This window comes from Diaphorina citri, unplaced genomic scaffold (genome assembly GCF_000475195.1).
Source record: "Diaphorina citri unplaced genomic scaffold, Diaci psyllid genome assembly version 1.1 scaffold1129, whole genome shotgun sequence".
Classification (NCBI taxonomy): domain Eukaryota; kingdom Metazoa; phylum Arthropoda; class Insecta; order Hemiptera; family Psyllidae; genus Diaphorina; species Diaphorina citri.
The window spans coordinates 52,410-74,909 of record NW_007378558.1 but is presented as its reverse complement, the minus strand read 5'-3'; the positions used below and the strand labels follow the sequence as shown (position 1 = coordinate 74,909).

Below are 22,500 nucleotides of genomic sequence, written 5' to 3'. Positions count from 1 at the left end.
GTAATGTAATCGGGTCAAATTTTCCATGGTCAGTTTTTAGTGCCAAAACTCGTTTTGAGATCCCTAGAGCCTAAATCCAAAGTTTCAGCCATTGGTCCGTGTGTGTGTCTGTCTGTCCGTCTGTAAACAAAATATCTCGAGAACGGTGGAAAAGGGCACTAAAAGAAAGAAGAAAAAACGGTAGGAAAGTAGGTAGTTATGAGAGAGGAAAAAGATGAAAAGTTGAAATCATATAGCCCTTTTTTTCCTTATCCTATAGAAAGGAAAGTAATGTAATCGGGTCAAAATTAAATTTTCGATGGTCAGTTTTTAGTGCCAAAACTCGTTTTGAGATCCCTAGAGCCTAAATCCAAAGTTTCAGCCATTGGTCCGTGTGTGTGTCTGTCTGTCCGTCTGTAAACAAAATATCTCGAGAACGGTAAGAGCTAGACTTGAAATTTGGTATGTAGCTGACAAATGTGACAAGGATGCGACACGAAACTTTTGGATAAGACCGGTGCAACGCTTGGCGGCATTTTACCGCTTTTTGGTGGTTTTCGGTACCGACTTGAAATTTGGTACCTATCTAGTTTACAAATGTGACAAGGAACGTTTGGTTGAGATAGGTGCTGCGGTTGGTGGTATTTTGACCGCTTTTGGACAGATTTCGACCGTTTTTTGGCGGTTTTCAGCTAAACAGACTAAACGGTTAGAGATATTCTAAAAGTTAGGGTAGAAGAACACCCAAATAAGCACCATTCAATAGGATAAGGAAAGTCGTGTGATGTTCACACCAGATTTTTTTATGTTTTTATCATCGCTAGATATTCGGAAGTTTTCTTCTTTAAGGAGTAGGGTTAGGTGAGATAAAAGGTTTAACACGTCAACTTCCAAATCAAGTGTCCTAAGAACTATTGATTATTCTTAGTTCAAATAAAAGGAGTAGGAGATATAAAAGAAGGAGAAGAATAAAGAGACCAAAGAGCAGAAAAAAAAAGAAGAAAGATGAAAAGAAGAAGAAGATGAAAAGTAGAAGAAAAAGAAGATGAAATATAAAAATGAAAAGGAAAATAAGAAGGAGCAGGAAAAGAATGAACACTATGAACAGGAAAAAAAGAAAGGAAAGAAGAAGAGAAGAAACATCAGGAAAATTAAAATAATGTAGGTACAGGATGAGGAAAAATAGGTGAGAAAGAATAGAAGGAGGAGGAGAGAAGAAGAAGAAGAAGGAAAAGAAGAACAGTCCCCTGTGGGTGAACAGGAATTAATAAAAGGAAGAAGAGGAAGAAGAAGGAGAAGAAGAAGATAAAGAAGGTGAAGAAGAAGCAGAAGAAGAAGGCGAAACAAGAGAAGAAAAAGAAGACGAAACGAGAGAAGAAGAAGAAGAAGAATGAAGAGGATGATAAGGAGAAGGAGGACGAAGAGAGCATTAACAAAACCAAGAACAGAAGGAAGAGCAAAAGGAAGTGTTGATGATGGAATTGCTCTAAGCCTGTGGAAGAGACAAAAGTGTTAAACACAATACCTACATATCTGACAGGTGAACAAATGTGCTAAAAGCGTGAGAGTACGACCGAGAGAGGAAGAAGAAAAAGAGAGAGGAAAAAGAGGAGAGGAAAGGATAGGAAGTGAAATGGGAAGAAGGAAGGAAAAATGAGAGGAAGAGTGAATGAGGGAGACAAGGAAAGAAGGGATCTACGAAATGAGGAGAGTAGGAATAAAGGAGGATAAAAAGAGGATAGGTAGAAGGAGGAGGAGAGGGAAAATGAAGGAGGGGAAGAAGGATAATAAAAAGGGAGGAATGGTAAAAGAGGGAGAGCAGGAAGGAAGGGATCTAGGAAGTAAGGAGAGTAGGATTAAAGGAGGGTGAGAAAAAAAAGAGGAGAGGAAGGGATATAGGAAGTGAAATGGGAAGAAGGAAGGAGAGATGAGGGAGGATTGGAGGGAAGGTAAAAATAGGGGATGTGGAGGGAAGGAGGGGAAGAAGGAGGATAAATTGAGAGGACGGATAAAGGGAGAAGAGAAGGAAGGAGAGATCTGAAGAGGAGGAAGGGTCAATGAGGGCGAGAAAGGAAGGATCTAGGAAGTAAGGAGAGTAGTATTAAAGGAGGGTGAGAAAAAGTAATAAAGAGGAGGGGAAGAAGAGCAAAAGAATGAGGATAAAAAGAGAGGAATGGTAAAGAGGGAAGAGGGAGCAGGGATTTAGCAAGTGAGGGAAGGAGAAATAAAAGAGGGGTGGTAGAAGGAGGAGGATAAAAAGAGGGAGAGAATGGATCTAGGAAGTGAGGAGAGTGGGAATAAAGGAGGGTGAGAAGAAGGATAAAAGAGGAGGGGTAGAAGGAGGAGAGGGAGAAAAGGGGAAAGGAAGGGGGTGAATAAATGTCGAGAGAGAAAATAACTAATTCATAGTAATGGATTACCACCATTAGATAAAATATCATCCGTTAGGCATAATAGACACCTTTTTCATCTATGTTTGATGCACTAGGTATGTATGTACCTACGTAGTTACTAAATACGTCCTGATTTGTGGGTTTGGTTACCTCTACCCCATTATTTTAAAGGAGAAATTCTCCCATTAGTTAAAGCTCTCATTAAGTCATTGGTGAAATCCACCATACGTTCTTGCATCACAAAATCGTCTGATTCCGATTTCACCACGATTTTTCAGTGAATCCAGATTCCAAGAAATACTGTCCTGTGTAAATCAAATGGGTGACGTCGAAAAAAACCCTTGACACTGTAGGTACCTCTCAGTGGTAAAACCGGCCATAAATGTTAAACTCTAAGCAAAATGAAACACACAAAAAAATTCCAAATTTATAAATTTTTTTGGTCAAATTTAACGTTTTATTTCAGATTTTTTATTAACAATTATTATCATTTTCCAATGAAAGTTTCAACTAACTAAAAAATAAAAATAACTTAAATAATAAGAATAACTTGAAAAATCAAATGAAGTACTACACCGACCCCATGACTAGATATCTGTTTTTATTCTCTTGATGAAACAGAAGTGTTTTTATTTATTTTATTGAGGTGTTTCACCCACAATTTGAGTCATTCTTTTCAATTTTTTTTTTCGGAGGCTGATAAAAATTCTGCCTAAATTTTGAGTCATTCGATTCCAACTTTTTTTTGGAAGCTGATGAAAATTCTGCCTAAAATCGAGACTTGAAAATTGTCTCATGATTTAACAAATAGTAATTCAGTTCTCAATCTGTTTTGGCGACTGAATTTTCGAAAACTTCTGCTGAATTTTTGAGTCTTTTTGATAGACATTGAGTTATTTTGGACCAAACTGCATTCATGAAGATCGATGGACCTTGGGATGTCTGCTGGTTAAAGCAAGGCAGACCTCTAATGGAATGATAGTTTATGAGTTTTACTAATCTTTATGAATAACTTTAATATTTATGACTTCTTTTCGTTTTTGTCCCACTGAATTTTCGAAAACTTCTGCTGAATTTTTGAGTCTTTTTGATAGACATTGAGTTATTTTGGACCAAACTGCATTCATGAAGATCGACCGGACCTTGGGATGTCTGCTGGTTAAAGCAAGGCAGACCTCTAATGGAATGATAGTTTATGAATTTTACTAATCTTTATGAATAACTTTAATATTTATGACTTCTTTTCGTTTTTGTCCCGTTTTTTATCTCATTTTCAAGCGTTGCTTACAACTTTCAATTGTTTACAATCTTCTTTGACAATTTCCTCATCCATTACAATTGTTCTTTATGACTTTCTAATTCCTTCCTTTTCTTGTTTAATTTTCTAATTTCTTTCATTCGTTGTTAACTAATTTCTAATCTGTACAATCGTTCGTGTTACAACTTTTCAATGATTTATAATCGTCTTTACCTATTTCCTAATCGTTTCTCGTCATAGATACTCAATTCCTCGACAGCTGGTCGTTTGGTCCTATAGAAAGTACTGCTCTTTGACTCACACTTTCCTTGGTTATTTGTATACTTTCTAATGAGAAAACCTGTTAATTTCGAAAGTTTTTTTCCTCCGCGCAAGTGTACATTACTCGGATTCAAATTTAGTCTTAATTTATAAAATTAAGTCCCTGGATATTGACGTTCCAAGAACTATCAAAATCCATTGTTGATTTAAAGTTTTTTTTTCACCTTTTTGTTTCTATATCTTGAAGGGTTTCAGCAGCCATTTCAATCTAATCTGAATAATAACCAAAGAACAGAAGTAAAGCGCAGATTTTCTTTTTATCAAACAGGGCGTTTTACTCTTAAAATATTTCAGGGTTCGAACCTGATATACGTAGTTCCAATCTAGAGCCTAAATTGTAAATAAAATAATAATGTAAAACAAAAGAAAAATTCGAAAGTCAATTTATATTGATTTTATTTATAAATAAAAAATGTACCTATGTTTTCTAAATTTAAATTCTAAAAGAGTAGGAAAAAATCAAAGTTTGTGATTTTCGGAGGAAAAAAAAACAATTGTACAACACAACAGTAAAATAATTTGGATTAATCAAAGTAAATCAACACAGTAAAATACGTGTGTTAGCAACAATATCATGTTAGAACAATAAGTAGAACAGTCAAAAAACAAAATGGAGGGCATTTCCTATATTGTCCACTTCCCTTCAATTTTGTACAAAATGAGAAAACCCCTATGAAACGAAAATTTCTCTTTTATTTTTCAAATAATAAATTGTCTATTAAAGAGTGCGACGGAGAAAATAAAAAAAATGATAGAAAGTAATAAAAAAAAATACCCCCGGAACAGAATCTACATAATATTGTGTCACTGATCAAGCTTCAGAGGAAGCTACAAACAATAAGTACTTTTTCCACGTCTTAGTGACTGGACTAATGAAGAATTTCAGAGATTCGACTAAGGTTTAGATTGACTGTACTAAAGTTAGATTTAAGTAACCAAGTAACAATTTTACTTTCCATCACCAATATGTATATGGATCTTATACAAGGTAATGAGAAAGTATTTAGGGAAGTGTGAGTCTCTTTTATGCCTCAGCGTTTGGTTATTCACGCAAACTACTTTACGATTGCGTTAGAAAACTTACAAATAAGAAGCCGTATTTAATTCTATTGATCACTCATTGATTAACACAATGTTTATTCTAAGTGAAGAGAGGAAACAAGATGATGTGGGATTTGAATAGCGCATTGCTTGGAAGGAAAAAATCCTGCCCGGATTTCGCTTCACAATAATAATTAATGAGTATTGTTAAAGTTACTTTATCTTTGCTGTTTCAAACCAATAAAGAGTCTGTCATAATTAATACCACGTCACCTTGTTTCAACTCTTTTTGTCATCACCCAAAAAATATTACACATCTTAGAGGTAAGAAAAATGAAAGGAGAGAGATAGAAAAAAGATTGAAAAAAAAAACACAACTCTCAGTTTATTGAACCAAAAACTCCCCAGGGATACCACGTCACCTTGTTTCAACTCTTTTTGTCATCACCCAAAAAATATTACACATCTTAGAGGTAAGAAAAATGAAAGGAGAGAGATGGAAAAAAGATCGAAAAAAAAACACAACTCTCAGTTTATTGAACCAAAAACTCCCCAGGGAAAAAAATCGCACAGGATAAGGGAGACACGAGAGAGAGGGTAGGGACGGGAAAATTCTCGGAATTCCCGGGGAAAATCGACAAACTTTGATGGAAAATCCCCGGAAATGGGGGGAAAAGCCTTGGATTTCACCAGGAGGTAAATCCCAATATATATTTAATAAAAAGGTGAAAAAATGCCCGAAAAATTCCAAGAAATTACCCAGAATTGAGAGAAATTAAGGGGGAGAAAGACAGAGGAGATGAAACAAAAAGAAAAGAGGGGAAGGAGGAGAAAGAGAATGCTCAAGAAGGAAAGAAGAAAAAGAAGAGAGGCAGGAGAAGTAGGAAAGAGGCCAGATTCAGATAAACTGAGGAAAGGAGAAGAAAGAGGAGGAAAATGATCACTTATAGGTAGGAGAGAAAGAGGAATGGTAAAAGAAATATAAGGAAAGAGGAAAAAGATAACTTGAAATAAGTCGACAAAAAAAAAAAATCAGGAGGAGAGAAAAAAAAAGAAGAGGAAAAGGAAAAAGATCACTTCAAATTAGTCCGAAAAAAAAATCAGAAAAAACTCAAAGGAGGAAAGGAAAGGAGAAGAAAGAGGAGGAAAATGATCACTTATAGGTAGGAGAGAAAGAGGAATGGTAGAAGAAATATAAGGAAAGAGGAAAAAGATAACTTGAAATAAGTCAAAAAAATCAGGAGGAGAAAAAAAAGAAGAGGAAAAGGAAAAAGATCACTTCAAATTAGTCCGAAAAAAAATCAGAAAAAACTCAAAGGAGGAAAGATTGAGAGAATCAGGGGTGTCCAAACAAAGCGCCTGTTCAGATGGGCCCGTACAGGAGGAGACCAAACCACACGGCCCACATGAGGACCTGATAGTGGCACTCGTGGAAGTAGCTCTTACCGTCGGTGAACTTGCGGGCGATAAACTTGAGGGTCTCATCGAGGAGGAAAATTTCTTGACCCCGCCGGGAATCGAACCCGGGTCTCCCGCGTGCAAGGCGAGTGCAGTGACCACTACGCCATGGGAGCTGACTGGCCGTCAGATTATATTTTATTCGTTTAATTATGGCCGGGGCCACAAGTGAGCTTATTTGGATTAACGTCGGATCTGATTGGTTGATTTCAAAAAAATTTCAGCCAATTTTATACCTAAGGAAAACTAGAAGATGAGACCGATGAAGATTCTTTTGTTCCTAATATGTTGGGAAAATCCAATTCCGAGGTCAAAACTGAGAAAAAGTGTCTGTAATGGATTAGGATGCATTTTGAATCTGGCATTTAATAAAATATGTTGCATTTTTCTATTTTTCCAATTTCATGTGAGGATCTGGAAGTCGTAGAAGAAAAAGAAAATTTTCCAAATTTTTTTTCCTTTTTAAGTCTAGAAAAAAATTCTCAACTCGGTTTTACCAGTGCTACTATCCTATTAGGCCCAAAAATACCCTAAAATAGGGTAAAAAATACCCTAGGTGGCAACACTGGCCATTACACTCACCATGGCGGAAATCTCGTTCATGCCCTGCAGGAACTCGACAATCTTGGACTTGTGCGCGGGTTCCACTCGGGAGAACAGTCTAGCGCGGGCCACGGCAGCTTTCTGTTCGGACAGGGGCAGATCGTCAAATTCTCGGCCCGAGTAAGACTTGCCGGTGGTGTCTTCTTCTTCCGTGAACACGCCGATACGACGGCAGATGGCTTCGGCGGTGGCCTGAAATGAAAACCCCGGGAAAGTGATTACTCAGCCGTATTTTATTTAGGTTAGGTATATTATTGAATGTAGAAGTGCTTAGAAGAATGGACAAGATCATGGAATTGGAATACACAATCAAGAAAAAGAAGTTAGAATATCTGGGACACATTCCCCGTGGGCCAAAGTACAAGTTGCTGAATGTGATACTCGAAGGAAAGATTGAAGGAAGACGAGGCAGAGGCAGAAGAAGAAAGTCATGGGGGAGAAATCTGAGAGACTGGTATGGGTGTGCTGATCAAGAAGAATTGATGAGGATTGCGAGAAACAAAGACGAGATTGCCATCATGATTTCCAACCTCCGATAGGAGAGGAACCTGAAGAAGAAGGTATATTATTATTCCTCTCTGTGGCACTTTCGCCAAGGAGATATGCATTTTCAACATAAACCCCCTGACTCCCGCAGCATATTCCATTTTACCCACATAAACCCATGTATTAAAACATTTCCCTTACCATGAGAGACAGACTCTTTAATTCTTGCAATTTTTTCATCAAGAAATAGCAAAATTTCACTCAGATGAGTACTTGAAATCCAAACCAAAAAGACCTAAGAGCCTCAAATGATATTGAACAGTTGGATTTTCAAAATGTTCCTAACATCCAAAAAATTAACTTTTTTTAATCCATAAGATTGATTAAGTTACAGTTTTCGCACCATAAAACCAATCTTATAACAGCCTAAAATTCACAATCCTAATCTATCTTGCGCGAATGACCTACTGCACAGTGTACGTAGAGTTAAAGCGCTAGAAAAAGGACCTTTGTGGCCTGTATAACCGGATAAGTAAGTATTCTGTCTTACCTTGTTATCTCCGGTGATGACAATAACCCGGATTCCGGCGGCCCGACAGCGGGCAATCGAATCGAACACCTCCTTTCGCGGCGGATCCAGCATGCCCACCACGCCGACAAAGGTCAGATTGACCTCATAGGAAGCAAACTTGGTCGAGTCAGCCAAATTCATGTCTTCGGGCTTCATACCCTATACCTCTGACCGTTCTCAAGATATTTTGATCACAGACAGACACACACACACACACCCACGGAACAATGGCTGAAACTTTGGATTTAGGCTCTAGGGACCTCAAATTCTCAAAACGTGTGTTGGCACTAAAATCTAACCATCGAAAATTTGACCCGATTACATTACTTTCCTTCCTATAGGATAAGGAAAGTAAAAATCCCACCAAAAACATAAATGTAAAAAATAAGGCCAAGTTCCTTTCCAAAAATTTCGGCCCTCAATCGTTCTGAGATCTTTACTTTGGTCCAAGTTGCCTGTCCTCTCTCACCTTAACCTGTATCTCCTTCCAAAATCCAGGTCACCTCCGTCCACGGAGAACCATTTTCCCTTAATATTTTTTTTACATTCGCAACTTCTTGCACTTAACTTACTTGGCAAGTTTTTTTTTTTTTAAGCTAGAACATTGGAGGGGAAAAAAACTTTCTCCATGGAAGCACGCAACGCTGCCTAGATCTACATTCCAACAAATTCAGTCAATCAGATTACTTGAACCGAGATTAAAACTTAAACGGAAATTAAGAGTTTATTTATTTTGAAATTTTTGAGCGTAGACAGAAAGGGCAGCGTTGCGTGCTTCCATGGAGAACAAAGTTTGATCAGAAAATTTCAAAGTCGGTGCTTAAACTTCTTTTTGTTTACAACTTGGAAATACTTTAAAAATAAATATAAAAATTAAGTATTTTTTCTAAGAAAAATTACCCTTCAAACTCACCTTCTGGGATCCAATTCTGGCGTGCGTGCATCGCTCCAGGACGCCCTCTGGTGCTCCCTTCACGAACAGTTTGGGTCCAGAGCTGCCCAACTTGGACGACTTGAGGGGTGTACAATACGAGGACATAGATTTGCGGTCCCGGGAGAACTCCAGAGTGAACTCTTTCTTCCATTTGGTTTCCACGTCTTGGCGGACAGCGATGGCTTGCTCGCGACGACCTGAGAAAGAGACACAGTGGTTGGGTGGATTAGAATTAGAATATTTTTTGACTGAAAATACCCCACTCATTTCAATTACATTGGAAGGAGAGGGAAGGGAAGAAAGAGAGAGAGAGAGAGGGAAGAAAAAGAGAGAGCTAGGAGAGGTAGAAATTGAGATGAGGGGAAAGAGAGGGTAGAAATTGAAGGGAGGGGGAAAAAGAGGGGAAAAGAGAGCAGAAGGGAAGGGGCAGAAAGGGAAAGCTTTCCGTTAAATACCCCTCGATAAATATCCCTCTATTAGAATGACAATATACAATGGAGCAGTTGCAAATGGGTAAAAATTATAAATAAATGATCGATTCCTATGTAAAAGTTGGCCAGGTTTACCTTGCCCAATGGAGCAGTTGCAATTGGGTAAAATTTATTAATAAATGGTCGATTCCTACGTAAAAAGTAGTGAAAAATCCAAATCTGAGGTCAAATGGGTAAAAATTATAAATAAATGGTCGATTCCTATGTAAAAATTTGGGAAAAATCCAAATCTGAGGTCAAAACTCCATAACTGTAAAAGGTCGAAAATTCAATTTTTATTTTCCGTTCTAATGAAAGAGTTCAAATATGTGTGACGTCAGACTTGACGCTGTTGTTTTTTTCGTCCGTTAGGTAGCGCCACTATGCAAGCGCGCAAGCGGAGGAGCAGAAAGAACTGCACAGAAACGTATGCGCACAACATTAATGCGTTGCCTGCGAGGGAGCTTTGCTCGGGACATTTGATGTGACGTCATCGCGTACATGAGCGTATGCCGTGACGTCAGATTTCAAGATTTACCGGTATTTTTTAAATTGATTTATCTCGGGATCTATAAGTCGTAGAAGAAAAAGAAAAATTCCCCAGTTCCTCATTTTTTCAGCTCTTTGACTTTGAAACATCACCCAAGTAAGCGCAACTGTTCTATTATAGGTATCCAACAGGTAACAGGGTACCTACATATGTATACCTTCCTACATAGTGTTTTATCAGCACGGCAATATACATACCTATAATTACAGGTATCTATAATTTTATTATAGGTACCTCTACTTATGTGGTGTGAGAGAGAAGTAAAATCGGGGTTAGGCTTTCGGCTAAATATCCATCAATATGCTATGAGAGTGAGGGAGAGAGAAAGAGAGAGAGAGGGAGAGGGAAATAAGGAAAAGGGAGACAAATATGAGAGAGAGAGCTATACTTATGTGGTGTGAGAGAGAAGTAAAATCGGGGTTAGGCTTTCGGCTAAATATCCATTAATATGCCATGAGAGTGAGGGAGAGGGAAAGAGAGAAGGAGAGGGAAATAAGGAAAAGGGAGGGAAGAAAGGATAATGAGAGGGAGTAAGAGAGAGGCGAGGAAATAGGACAGAAAGAGAAATTGGAGGCAAAAAGTGAAATAGAGAGAGAGAAAGGGGAGGAAGAAAGGAGAATGAGAGGGAGTAAGAGAGAGGCGGGGAAATAGGACAGAGAGAGAAATTGGAGGCAAAAAGTGAAATAGAGAGGAAGAGTGAGATACAAGAGAGAGACGAAGAGAGGGTCATAATTACTTTTGTATTCACAAACAAGGGGCAAAGGAGGGGGATGAGGGAGAGAGGGAGGTATCTAAGGAGAGGGAACAAGGATAGACTGAGAAGGAGGAGGAGGAGGAGTAGGAGCAAGTGTAGGAGGGGGGGGAGGGGAAATAAGGGAAGGGGGTAGGTATATTCAACATGTGGTTATTAAAATGGGTTTGAGGAGAGATAGAGAGAAGGGAAGGGAGAGAGGAAGAGAGAAAGAGAGAGGAGAGGAGGAGGAGAATGTGTGGTCGTAAAATTTAATAAAAAATTTCATTTTGGTTCAAAGAAAAAAAAACAGTCTATCAACAACGTTTAGTTACCTACTCTTCTGTGTACCCTCTCTCTCTCTTTCTCTTTCTCTCTCTCTCTCTCTCTCTCTCTCTCTCTCCTTCACTTCCCCTCCCTCTTTCTCTCTCCATATTACTATTTACAATGCACTTGTGTGTTGACTGTACCTTTCTCTCTCTTTCCCTATTAAATTCTCCTTCTCTCTCTCTCTCACACACACACACTCTCTCTCTCTCGCTCTCCCTCTCTCTATCCCCCCTATTTTCTCCTCTCCCTCTCTCTCTCTCTCTCTCTCACTTTGAACTTTAATTATCTACTATCTAAATAGTCTGATGATGAGGTTTTGTGTGTTCAGTTTCAAAAACTATAATCTGTTCAGGATACAATGAATTGCTAAATTAAAGGGAGGTAGAGAGGGGAGAGAGAAAAGAGAGAAGCAGAAAAGAGGGCAAAGAGAAAAAGCGAAATAGGGAGGAGAAAGACAGGGGGGGAGAGGAGTGATAAAAAGAGGAAGAAGGACAGAATAGTAGAGGGAGGAGAAAAAAGAAAGAAGAGGGGGAAAAGGAATAAATATATAGGAGAGAAGGAGAGAGAGATGGGCTAAAGAGAGGGGGACAGAAACGGTGAAAAGTACATGTGGGAGAGGGAAAAAGAGGGGAGAGAAGAATAGGAAGGGAAAGAGAGAATGGGGAAAGATGGGAGAGAGAGGAATAGGGGAAAAGAGGGGAGTGTAGAAAGTAGGGGAGAGAAGGATCAAAAAGGCTTTGTGACATAGAAAGCAATAGACCACATATTGTGATAATTCACGGCATTGGTTTCCCAAATACAGGGTGGTCCATGTACCTGCCTCAGTTGTGGTTTAGTACAGATGCTACCACCCCAAAAGAGGGGAAACGAGCTTCAGAATAGGGTAAATTCCGATAGGAAATAGGACTTTTGTAATATGTAGTACGTTCTTCCCCCGGAAATTTTATGCTGATAAAAAAAGCCTTTGACAAATAATTTGGGCAAGTACGCGTATACCTGTGCTTGGAGTTCGGGGTGCACTCAACCTCGTGAGAAAAATTGAGTAGCTACTTTAACAGAGTAGCTACCAGTGGTGGCAAAACCAGTATAAAAAGATTATTGAAATAAGAAAATTGATTGTAAATGCTCTTAAAGAGGCACTTATGCTGTAAAAGAGGTCACAAAAGTTTTTGAAAAGCTCTGCTTTACCACAAAGAATTATAAGATATTTGAGAGAGATAATTTGAGCTAGGAGCCCATTACTTCACCAGAGTAAAAGTAGCTTAACATATATGTTCCTTTCCTATTGTGATAATTCACGGCATTGGTTTCCCAAATACAGGGTGGTCCATGTACCTGCCTCAGTTGTGGTTTAGTACAGGTGCTACCACCCCAAAAGAGGGGGAACGAACTTCAGAATAGGGTAAATTCCGATAGGAAATAGGACTTTTGTAATGGTACCTTCTTCCCCCGGAAATTTTATGCAGATAAAAAAAAAAGCCTTTGACAAATAATTTGGGCAAGTACTCGTATATCTGTGCTTGGAGTCCGGGGTGCACTCAGCCTCGTGAGAAAAATTGAGTAGCTACTTTAACAGAGTAACTACCAGTGGTGGCAAAACCAGTATAAAAAGATTATTGAAATAAGAAAATTGATTGTAAATGCTCTAAAAGAGGCACTTATGCTGTTAAAGAGGTCACAAAAGTTTTTGAAAAGCTCTGCTTTACCACAAAGAATTTTATAAGATATTTGAGAGAGATAATTTGGGCTAGCAACCCATTCCTTCACCAGAGTAAAAGTAGCTTAACATATGTTCCTTTCCCACTTTTCAGGTCAGTCAAGAGGAATGGTGTACAATGTGGGACGAGTTTGCCCGCCAACCAGAAGCCGCCCTAGACTGGCAGAACTCCTATATGAACTTCATGTTTGACCTTGAGGATGCCTCAGGTGAGTAACTGTGGTCATCCTGATGTACCCTAACCATGCACAGCGTTGCTTATCTTCAGTGACCTATGCATATCTAAGGTCTTATTGTCCCGAAAGCAAATGGAGTAAGAAAACAGGATAAAAGAAAGCCAGCCGTTGCCAAAAATGAACCTTAGCTGATCAGGATAAAATCCGCCCCTGGTGGGAATCGAACCCGCGACCTGGCGCTTACAATGTAGAAGCGCCAAACTCCAAGCTAACTAGGTTATCAAAGTCATGCAGTTCGTAAAGAGAAAATTTGTATGAACGCCGTGAAACTATTTGTATATGCAATGTGCCTCAACGACGATCTTACCCGATCTTGCCCGAAAAACCATTGCCCAAACTAGCATCTAATTGTTACGAAGGAGGGAGTTTTAATTTATCCACACCGAGCAGGATCTCGGACCCCCAATTCGGTGTTAAATTCCCTTCACAAAGTCTTTAGCTGAATTCCCCCTCACAGGGGTCTTTTTTTTGTAGGTTACCTAACCCTCTGGTTGCTGATTGATGTGCGTCCGCTCTGTGGATTTTGGCTTTAAAGTTGACCAAAACCGGAACGATTTTTTTTTTTGCATTTTTTTGCGAAATGGCAAAAGAATGCTAAAAAAAATTGCCAAGAGTCTGGTTGCTGATTGATGTGCGTCCGCTCTGTGGATTTTGGCTTTAAAGTTGACCAAAACCGGAACGATTTATTTTTTGCATTTTTTTTGCGAAATGGCAAAAGAATGCTAAAAAAATTGCCAAGAGCCGAAATCCATGGCGTCGGACGAATCTTTGGAAGGTTCAATGTACCCCAGAAGGTAACATTGTAAATGTTCCTTAAGGCCTTTTTCGCTTTAAGGTTAAACCAAGAATACTGTTGGTAAAGCTTGGGTAGAATGGGTAGCCTTGATTACCCTGGAAAATGGGCCTTTTATAGGGACTAGGGAGATGCTATCTTGGATCTTCCATGCATTTGTCCTTCCTAAATTTTCCCCCAAATCCATCAATGTTAGAGTTATAACAATTTCTTGGTATAAGATACTATCAAAAGTTTTCGTTTTAAAGAATTTTTTTGATTACCCTGGAAAATGGGCCTTTTATAGGGACTAGGGAGATGCTATCTTGGATCTTCCATGCATTTGTCCTTCCTAAATTTTCCCTCAAATCCATCAATGGTAGAGTTATAACAATTTCTTGGTATAGGTTTTAGATACTATCAAACGTTTTCGTTTTAAGGAAATTCTTTACTTCTTCTATGTGTTGTTATTTTTTTGGTGCTTTTAATTTTCCTTAATTTCATCTATTTTTCCTTTCGTCTATTTTATCATTTAATTCTTCGTTCCACGTATTTCTCTAATTACTTGCTCCAGCTTCGCCTCTTCTTTTGCCTTATTCCAACTTCTTTTGTATTGGCCTCGCTTTTGTCTAATTCTCGCCATTCTTTCTCCAATTATTTTTCTTTCTCGAATGGTTTTTCCTCACGTTTTTCGCCAAACCATTGCATTCCAGTGCAATTTTCCCAATGCCGACTGTCGCGTTAAATGGAAAGAATTTCGCTACAGGGGGAAGAATTTTCTTTAGGGGAAAAATTTTCTATAGGTTAACTGTTAACTGTTTAGGTTAATTTTGTCGTTGTCTGTTTTCATTATTTTTTATTTTCCCTTCTAGAGAATGTCACGAATTAATAAATTTTTCTTCATTGTTCTTTTAAAAATGTCTCATTTTTCCTTTCTCTTCCTCCTTTTGCATTGTTTTCCTTTAAGTCTCATCGTTTTTTCTCCCTCCTCTTCTTCTTCTTCTTCTCCTTCTCCTTCTACTACTAGGTATTTCTTCTGCTTTTCTTCCTTCTCCTTCTTCTACTAATACAGTACTGCTACTACTTCTTTTTCTTTTCTCCAAGTATGTTTACTCTTGCTGGAATACTTTCTCTTTTATCATTATTTTTTCTCGGTACATTATTAAAAGAGGTCGAACTTCAGACCTTTTGTCCGTGACCTCAATAAGAACTCTTTTCAGTTTGCATCCAATTCTACTTACTTACCCGTTATTCACATTAGGCTTAAGTATTCAATTAGGTAAGTATGGTTTTTGTTTTCAAAGATAATATTCTCGTTCATACATTTTACCTACACAAAATAGATTAATTTGAATTGCATGGGTGTAAGTGAAATCGGAGTTTCCAAAGAGACAATGTAACAAAAATAAATAGTTTAGAATCTTTAGACCAATTTGAAAATACGTATAAATACAAAAAAAAGTACAACGTTCAAATCAGTTTAGGGAAAAATTAGTTTTCATAGCGAATAATTTCCTAGTGAACCCAAAGACCCATGGACCATCGACCCTCGTCTAGACCATGGACCATCGACCCTAGTCTAGACCATGGACCATCGACCCTAGTCTAGACCATGGACCATCTCATCGCCGAGACCATCGACCTTCGAACCAGTGCGTCCACAACGGAGTTTTTTTTTTTTTTTTTTTTTGAAAAAAAAATTAGGAAAGGAATCGTAGTTGGGAAATATTAACCCTTTAAACTCCTTAGTGCTCTTGAATGTTAATATCTGAACTCCATACACCCATGTACCAACTAGGGTTAAGTGTTATCCAATAAGTCCATATTATATTTAAATATGGCAAAAGTTCTTTTTGGTCGGCAAAAAGAAGCTCTTTTTGGTCGAAAAAAGAAGCTCTTTTTGGTCGGTTAAGAAAGCGGGGAAAAACATTTAGAGAAAAAACACTGATGTTATAACAACTCGTATTAGTTGTGGAGTTATAACAGAAAAAGAAAGCAAGTTGGAATACAGTTAGGAATGAAGCGAAGAAAATGTTTGCAACGGTAAACTTGGATGGAAGAGCAGAGCTCACCAAGTGAGAATCCTGCCATTTAAGATTGAAAAAGAAAAACTTCGAGTTAAAATTTCCCTTAAGGTGATATTGTCAACCTTGAGATTCTCAAGTTGGGTCTTAATTTAGGGCATCATTTGAAGTAGTTGGCCCAATATCTCAAAGATTTACTTGAAAAATCAAACAGTTAAATGTCTCGATACACCTGCAAAGCTCCACTTAACTTAGTTTATACAAAACCGTACACAGTAAAAAATACAATATCGGTTGTATATTTTTTCCTTTTTATTTAATACCTAAATACTTAAGAAATAAATATTGTTGAAATTACTTTTTTAAAATCAAAATAATTTGAAAAAATGTTGTTCAATAATTAAAAAATCAATAAACAAACGAAAAATCTAATAGACGGGGCCTACAAGCCTAAAGGAATTCAACTTGTTTGAGTTTTACAAGGAAGGTAAAGTCCTTTGAAACCGTAAAGGTCGAATCATAAATGAGGTCTTCACTGCGCAATCTCAGATTTGAAAAGATAGAAAATGATTGGCTAAAATTGGCCTCTTATTCCTGTAAACAAAAAGCCCACTCTGAGGTTTAGGTGTAGGTGCGAACAGCCCTAAAGGTCGGGTTAAGCCTATTATCCTTCGTTCTATTAATCCTGATATTGCACTAAACTAGGGCCATATTAACAAAACAAAAAAAAATGGCCTTTACAGTAAATACCTCATTTTTTATGATACGGCCCTTTAACCCGCCCAAATATTCTGCTCTTAGAAAACATATTTACAATATTTTATGTCTTTTCTAACTGTAATAAATAATAACCTTAACAACTAAAGAAACCTAATATTTTTTGTGTTTTTCAAAATTCATATAAAAAACAAGAAAAGAAAGGCCACCGCAAAATTTAGGTCCGAAACATCAAGACTTGTCGTTTTCCGCATTCAAGTTTCTAGGATATTTTAATTTTTTGTCTAACTTAATGAAACTAAAGGAGGTATTTTAACCAGCAGGACCCCTAAAATAGGTCTAACTTCACGCATTCAAGTTTCTAGGATATTTTAATTTTTTGTCTAACTTAATGAAACTAAAGGAGGTATTTTAACCAGCAGGACCCCTAAAATAGATAGGTCTAACTTCGCCTACAACTAAAAATCCATATCATTCCCACTATGAAAAACTAACAATTGATTTTTAATTTTTTATTTGATTGTTTATTCTATCAAATTAAGAAGACAAAGACTACAGACTTCAGGGAAAAATCAAACATTTTGGTTTTAATTTTTTCAAGATGAAAGAAAATTCTAGTGCAAAACTTTGATTGCTTAATTTAAAACCCACTTCGAGAAATATTGGCTTCGTATTCTCATTTGGAGATGACTTGGCGTTGAACTTTTTACCACAAAGAGGAAGAAAAATTCGATAAAAGTTCGTAAGAGGGTTTTGTGTTTTTGAGAGTTTTGGAGTTTTTTGAATTTTGGAATTTTTGGCGGGAAAAAAATGCGACTGACAGATTGATTTGATCCTTTGTGCTCTCAATCTGAAAGAATAGAATCAAACAAGGGGTAGTCATTTATTTTCATTTATTTGGCATAATTATGTCTTGACTTTACTATTATTTTCATTTTATTTCATGGAACTTCACAAAGTTAACGAGTCCTCCATCAAGATAATTATGTCCTTACGAAAGGAATTCGATATTCTGACCGTATCTTCAATGATTATTTTCATTTATTTGGCATAATTATGTCTTGACTTTATTATTATTTTCATTTTATTTCATGGAACTTCACAAAGTTAACGAGTCCTCCATCAAGATAATTATATCCCAAACCTACGAAGGGAATTCGATATTCTGACGGGGACATTCATGGTAAGAGGTACCATTTTCTACAATTCCACCCTTATATTTTTTTTCGGTCACTCAGGGAATCAAACCTAGGACCCTCTCGAGGGATGAGACTTGTCACTTTGTGACGTCATACTTACCAAATTATGAGAGGGTAGAGACTCAAATAAGTGTCATTTTTTAAATTTGGTGTCTGCATTGGAATTTGGACATTATTCTTAAACTGAAAAAGAGAAAGAACAAATGAATGGAAATTAGTGTTTCAGCATTGGAAAAAAAGGAAATTGATTTTTAAGCATTAGAAAAAGTTATGTCTAAACACGGTCTTCTGTATTTGGTACAGTATAATAACATTTATGTCGGTTTTCACCAATAATTTATCAGTCCTTAGAAGGCCTGTTAAGTTCCATTTTGATTTGTATAGGTTTAACAGGGCTTTTAACAGGCTGTTAGGGGCCAAAAAGAGGGTTGGTGAAAGCCACCCCTTATGATAATAAATTGGCTGGATTTTTTGTTTGGGGTAAGGAGGGGTAAAAAAGCGTTAAGGTGTACACAAAACAAACTTACCCCAAAATTTCAAGTCCACTGAGCACCACACTTGTCCACGGTGGGTTTGGAGAGGGGGGTAGGAGTTTTCAGCCGGATTAAACACACAAACACACCAAAACACGGCACACGATATCAGAGAGAAAAGTTAAGCGAGGGACCAAAAAGAAGGGTACTTTACACCCCCCCATATTATGAACAAAAAATACTGGCTCTCAAGTAGAATAGAATAAAATAGAATATACCTCGTTTATACTGCCAGAATGAGACTGAAAAGTCCCTTTACTCCTGTAGTCTAAACAAGGTCTTATGTATTTAGTACAGAATAGGGACCGTAACAGGATAAATGAACTTTTTTATATATATCTTTGATAGAGGGAACTGTAACTGCTAGGGCCTTGTGTCCGGAAAGCGGAGAAAAAAGGAAGGCAGGATAACAGAAAGCCAGTTCCCAGAACGAACCTTATCTCTTTAGGAAAAGATCCGCCCCGGGTGGGAATCGAACCCGCGATCTAACGCTTGAAAGGCAGACACGCTACCCTCCAAGCTAACCAGGCTGGCAATGTATTTCAGTCTGACTTGAGAGCGGAAGAGTTCATAAATACGGGGGCATTTTAGTCTCCTTTTTTGGGCCTGGCAGAAAAAAAAACTCTCTGAAGTAGGTAGGTGCGTACTAGGTACATTAGTTATGTATAAGTATAAGTCTACTTATCTAAGTAGGTACATACCTAGAAATTTAATTATACTTTGTATTGTTTAAAGAAACTAATATGTTGGAGGGAGAGAGAGAGAGAAAGGAGAAAGAGAGAGAAGTTAACAAGAAAGCGCGAGAGAGAAAGCATAAAGAGTGAGTGAGGGAAAGAGAGAGAAACCATAAAGAGTGAGTGAGTGAAAAAGAGATAGAGAAGGACCGAAACACCCACGCATCCATTCAGACCAAACGGGATTGAAGGGCTAAGGGCCAAAACAAGAAGGGCGAGGGAGTACAAACAGGCCCTTAACTTAAGCCCAATCTGAGGCTTAGGTGTAGGGGCTAGACAGCCCTAAAGGATGAGTTGAGCTTCTACGAATCTACGAGAATCTACGAGACAATGGTCGGACATAGTTCCGACTTCTCATGAGGCACGACCATCTATGCTAACACTTCCAATGGAGGGTCCTTCATGGAATATATATCAAAAACTCTCCTAACTATCTTTTATGTTCTCTGAGCTCTCCCGTGAACCAAGCACACCTAAATTCCTGTCCAGCCCTGGAAGCCAGCAGTTTCATTGCAGAAAAAATATTCTCATCAGATGGGCAAGAAGAGACACAAAACATCCTATTTAGGTGCTGGGTCAACAGGAGAACACCAGAAAGTAACCCATTGAAATATTTGCAATTGAAAAACAAGTACGAATTTCCCGATCTGATTGAGAGGTTCTCAATGAAAATGGCCCTAATGGCGTCCATACCTGTTCATAGCGTTCAACATTTCAATGGTGACCAACACAGACAGGGCCATGGTCATGGGATGAGGGTCGTGGAAAATGTGACAGTCCAGGCCTTTGAATTCGTCGCCACCTCCCAGGCAAGACATGTGATGGGTCTGCGAACATGAGACACAAGAAACAATGAGAAAAAGAACTTAGTTTGGGGAGAAAAAAAAAAACACACAGAAAAAAAAGGATTTAGTTCTTTATAAAAACCTACAACACCAGAGGTAAAAAAAAAAAATAATAATAAATAAAATAAACTAATATAATTAAGAGTCCACGATTGGGACAGTTCAGAAAAGAACCTACAGCAAATACAGTGGTAGGTAGATAGTAGATACCTAATACCTAATTGACATTTTCCAAGTCAATGTCGATATCAACTGGAATCCATATAAGGCCAGCCACTCACTATCAGGTAGGCCTGACAGGTACACCTGATCAGGTCCGCCTGTCAGGTCTACCTGATAGTGAATGGCTGGCCCAAGAAGGCTGATGTCCAAAAAGTTGTAGCTTAATTTTTTTTTCTTCCCTCGGTTAGTGGTACTAACTAATAAGTGATACTAATCATAATGAAAATTGAGATAATGGTCACAGCTTAACTTAAGCCCAATCTGAGGCTTAGGTGTAGGGGCTAGACAGCCCTAAAGGATGATTTGAGCTTCTACGAATCTACGAGACAATGGTCGGACATAGTTCCGACTTCTCATGAGGCACGACTTTCTATCCTAACACCTCCAATGGAGGGTCCTTCATGGAATATATATAAAAAACTCTCCTAACTATCTTTTATGTTCTCTGAACTCTCCCGTGAACCAAGCTCACCTAAATTCCTGTCCAGCCCTGGAAGCCAGCAGTTTCATTGCAGAAAAATATTCTCATCAGATGGGCGAGAAGAGACACAAAACATCCTATTTAGGTGATGGGTCAACACGAGAACACCAGAAAGTAACCCATTGAAATATTTGCAATTGAAAAACAAGTACGAATTTCCAGATCTGATTGAGAGGTTCTCAATAAAAATGGCCCTAATGGCGTCCGATCTTGAAAGCCCAGAAGAGGTTAGGTAGTAGAACAGCCGCGGTAGACAGTAATAGTACACAGAAAAAAGACGGAAGAACACGCGAAGTTTTAGTCTTTTAAATTTCGATTCCCACCCGGGGCGGATTTTATCCTGGCTTTCTCCATTCGTTCGTTCCTAAACAGGTTCGTTCTCGGAACGGCTGGCTTTCTCCAATCCTGTCCTTCTTTCTTTCTTCGATTTCGGGACGATGAGACCTTGGCAGTTACAGTTCCCTCTATCAAACCTCTCAGGGAGACCCAGAGCAGCGGTCAGGAAAATGGACACCACTTCACCGATGTTGGATGAGATCAAGTAACTGAAAGTGGAGAGGAAAACAAGAAAAAATAATACAATTGAAAAACTGTCCCACCCGGGGCGGATTTCATCCTAAACAGTTGGCTTTCTCCATTCGTTCGTTCCTAAACAGGTTCGTTCTCGGAACGGCTGGCTTTCTCCAATCCTGTCCTTCTTTCTCTCTTCGATTTCGGGACGATGAAACCTTGGCAGTTACAGGTTACAGTTCCCTCTATCAAACCTCTTAGAAAATCAATATTCAGTTAAACACTATGATTGATTGACATCGCTCGAAACGCATCCAACACATAACCTCTTTGTTATCTATCCACGTTCCAGGCGATGACGATTGACATTCTATCGACTGTAGACATATCTAACGAAGTCCTTGTTTCCTCGGAAAAAAATGCTAATGCCTTACTTTTTTTGATCAGAGCCTCAGGGAGACCCAGAGCAGCGGTCAGGAAAATGGACACCACTTCACCGATGTTGGATGAGATCAAGTAACTGAAAGTGAAGAGGAAAACAAGAAAAAATAATACAATTGAAAAACTGTTTATTTAGTCTTTTAAATTTCGATTCCCACCCGGGGCGGATTTTATCCTAAACAGTGATAGCTGTGCCCTAAATCACCAAAGTATGGAAAAGTATCTTACAAGTGTAATAGCCAATAGAAAAGCAGAATTTTGAATTTGGACGAATCATATCGAAATATGGAATTGTAAATACTTTTCCATACTTTGGTGATTTAGGGCACTGGCTTTCTCCATTCGTTCGTTCCTAAACAGGTTCGTTCTCCTGTGCTTCTTTCTCTCTTCAATTTCGGGACGATAAGACCTTGGCAGTTACAGTTCCCTCTGTCAAACCTCTTAGAAAATAAATATTCAGTTAAACACTATGATTGATTGACATCGCTCGAAACGCATCCAACACATAAACTCTTTGTTATCTATCCACGTTCCAGGCGATGAAGATTGACATTCTATCGACTGTAGACGTATCTAACGAAGTCCTTGTTTCCTCGGAAAAAAATGCTAATGCCTTACTTTTTTCAGACTTGTGAAGAAACTTGGTCAGAAAAATTCACCCCTTCGATGACCAGGAATACCAGAATTAGAAACCAAATCGAAGACAAGTGTGTATATACTCACCGAATGAACTGTTTCATGTTGTTGTAGATGGCACGGCCTTCTTCAACGGCGGCCACAATAGAGGAGAAGTTATCGTCGGCCAGAACCATCTCGGAGGCCGATTTGGCCACGGCCGTTCCCGAGCCCATGGCGATACCGATCTCGGCCTTCTTCAGAGCGGGGGCATCGTTTACACCGTCACCAGTCTGAGGGGAAAGAGAAAGAGAGAAGAGGCCGCCAGAT

The 22,500-nt window shown here is 38.4% G+C and overlaps 1 protein-coding gene and 3 long non-coding RNA genes across 4 annotated transcripts in view; 1 reads left to right on the top strand and 3 right to left on the bottom strand.

Annotated features, from left to right (window-relative positions):
- Nucleotides 1–4,423: 4,423 nt before the first annotated feature.
- On the bottom strand, nucleotides 4,424–6,033 carry LOC103514381. The gene is made up of 2 exons (XR_541649.3): nucleotides 5,415–6,033; nucleotides 4,424–5,265 (listed from the first exon to the last, which is right to left on the bottom strand). It is a non-coding gene; the product is annotated as an uncharacterized LOC103514381 (long non-coding RNA).
- Nucleotides 6,034–6,232: 199 nt separating this feature from the next.
- Nucleotides 6,233–22,500, bottom strand: part of LOC103514384 (calcium-transporting ATPase sarcoplasmic/endoplasmic reticulum type-like) — a 57,974-nt gene continuing 41,706 nt past the window's right edge. Inside the window, exons 16-22 of the mRNA XM_026827369.1 lie at nucleotides 22,279–22,499; nucleotides 21,460–21,634; nucleotides 19,742–19,883; nucleotides 9,024–9,241; nucleotides 8,090–8,269; nucleotides 7,029–7,245; nucleotides 6,233–6,492 (exon numbers count right to left, since the gene is read on the bottom strand). Coding sequence (XP_026683170.1) covers nucleotides 6,356–6,492; nucleotides 7,029–7,245; nucleotides 8,090–8,269; nucleotides 9,024–9,241; nucleotides 19,742–19,883; nucleotides 21,460–21,634; nucleotides 22,279–22,499 — 1,290 coding nt within the window. The 3' untranslated portion in view covers nucleotides 6,233–6,355. The remainder of the gene's footprint in view (nucleotides 6,493–7,028; nucleotides 7,246–8,089; nucleotides 8,270–9,023; nucleotides 9,242–19,741; nucleotides 19,884–21,459; nucleotides 21,635–22,278; nucleotide 22,500) is intronic.
- Nucleotides 15,701–17,273, top strand: LOC113469554. Its single transcript, XR_003392926.1, has 2 exons — nucleotides 15,701–16,927; nucleotides 17,031–17,273. It is a non-coding gene; the product is annotated as an uncharacterized LOC113469554 (long non-coding RNA).
- LOC113469553 lies at nucleotides 17,359–18,161 on the bottom strand. Its single transcript, XR_003392925.1, has 2 exons — nucleotides 17,890–18,161; nucleotides 17,359–17,440 (listed from the first exon to the last, which is right to left on the bottom strand). It is a non-coding gene; the product is annotated as an uncharacterized LOC113469553 (long non-coding RNA).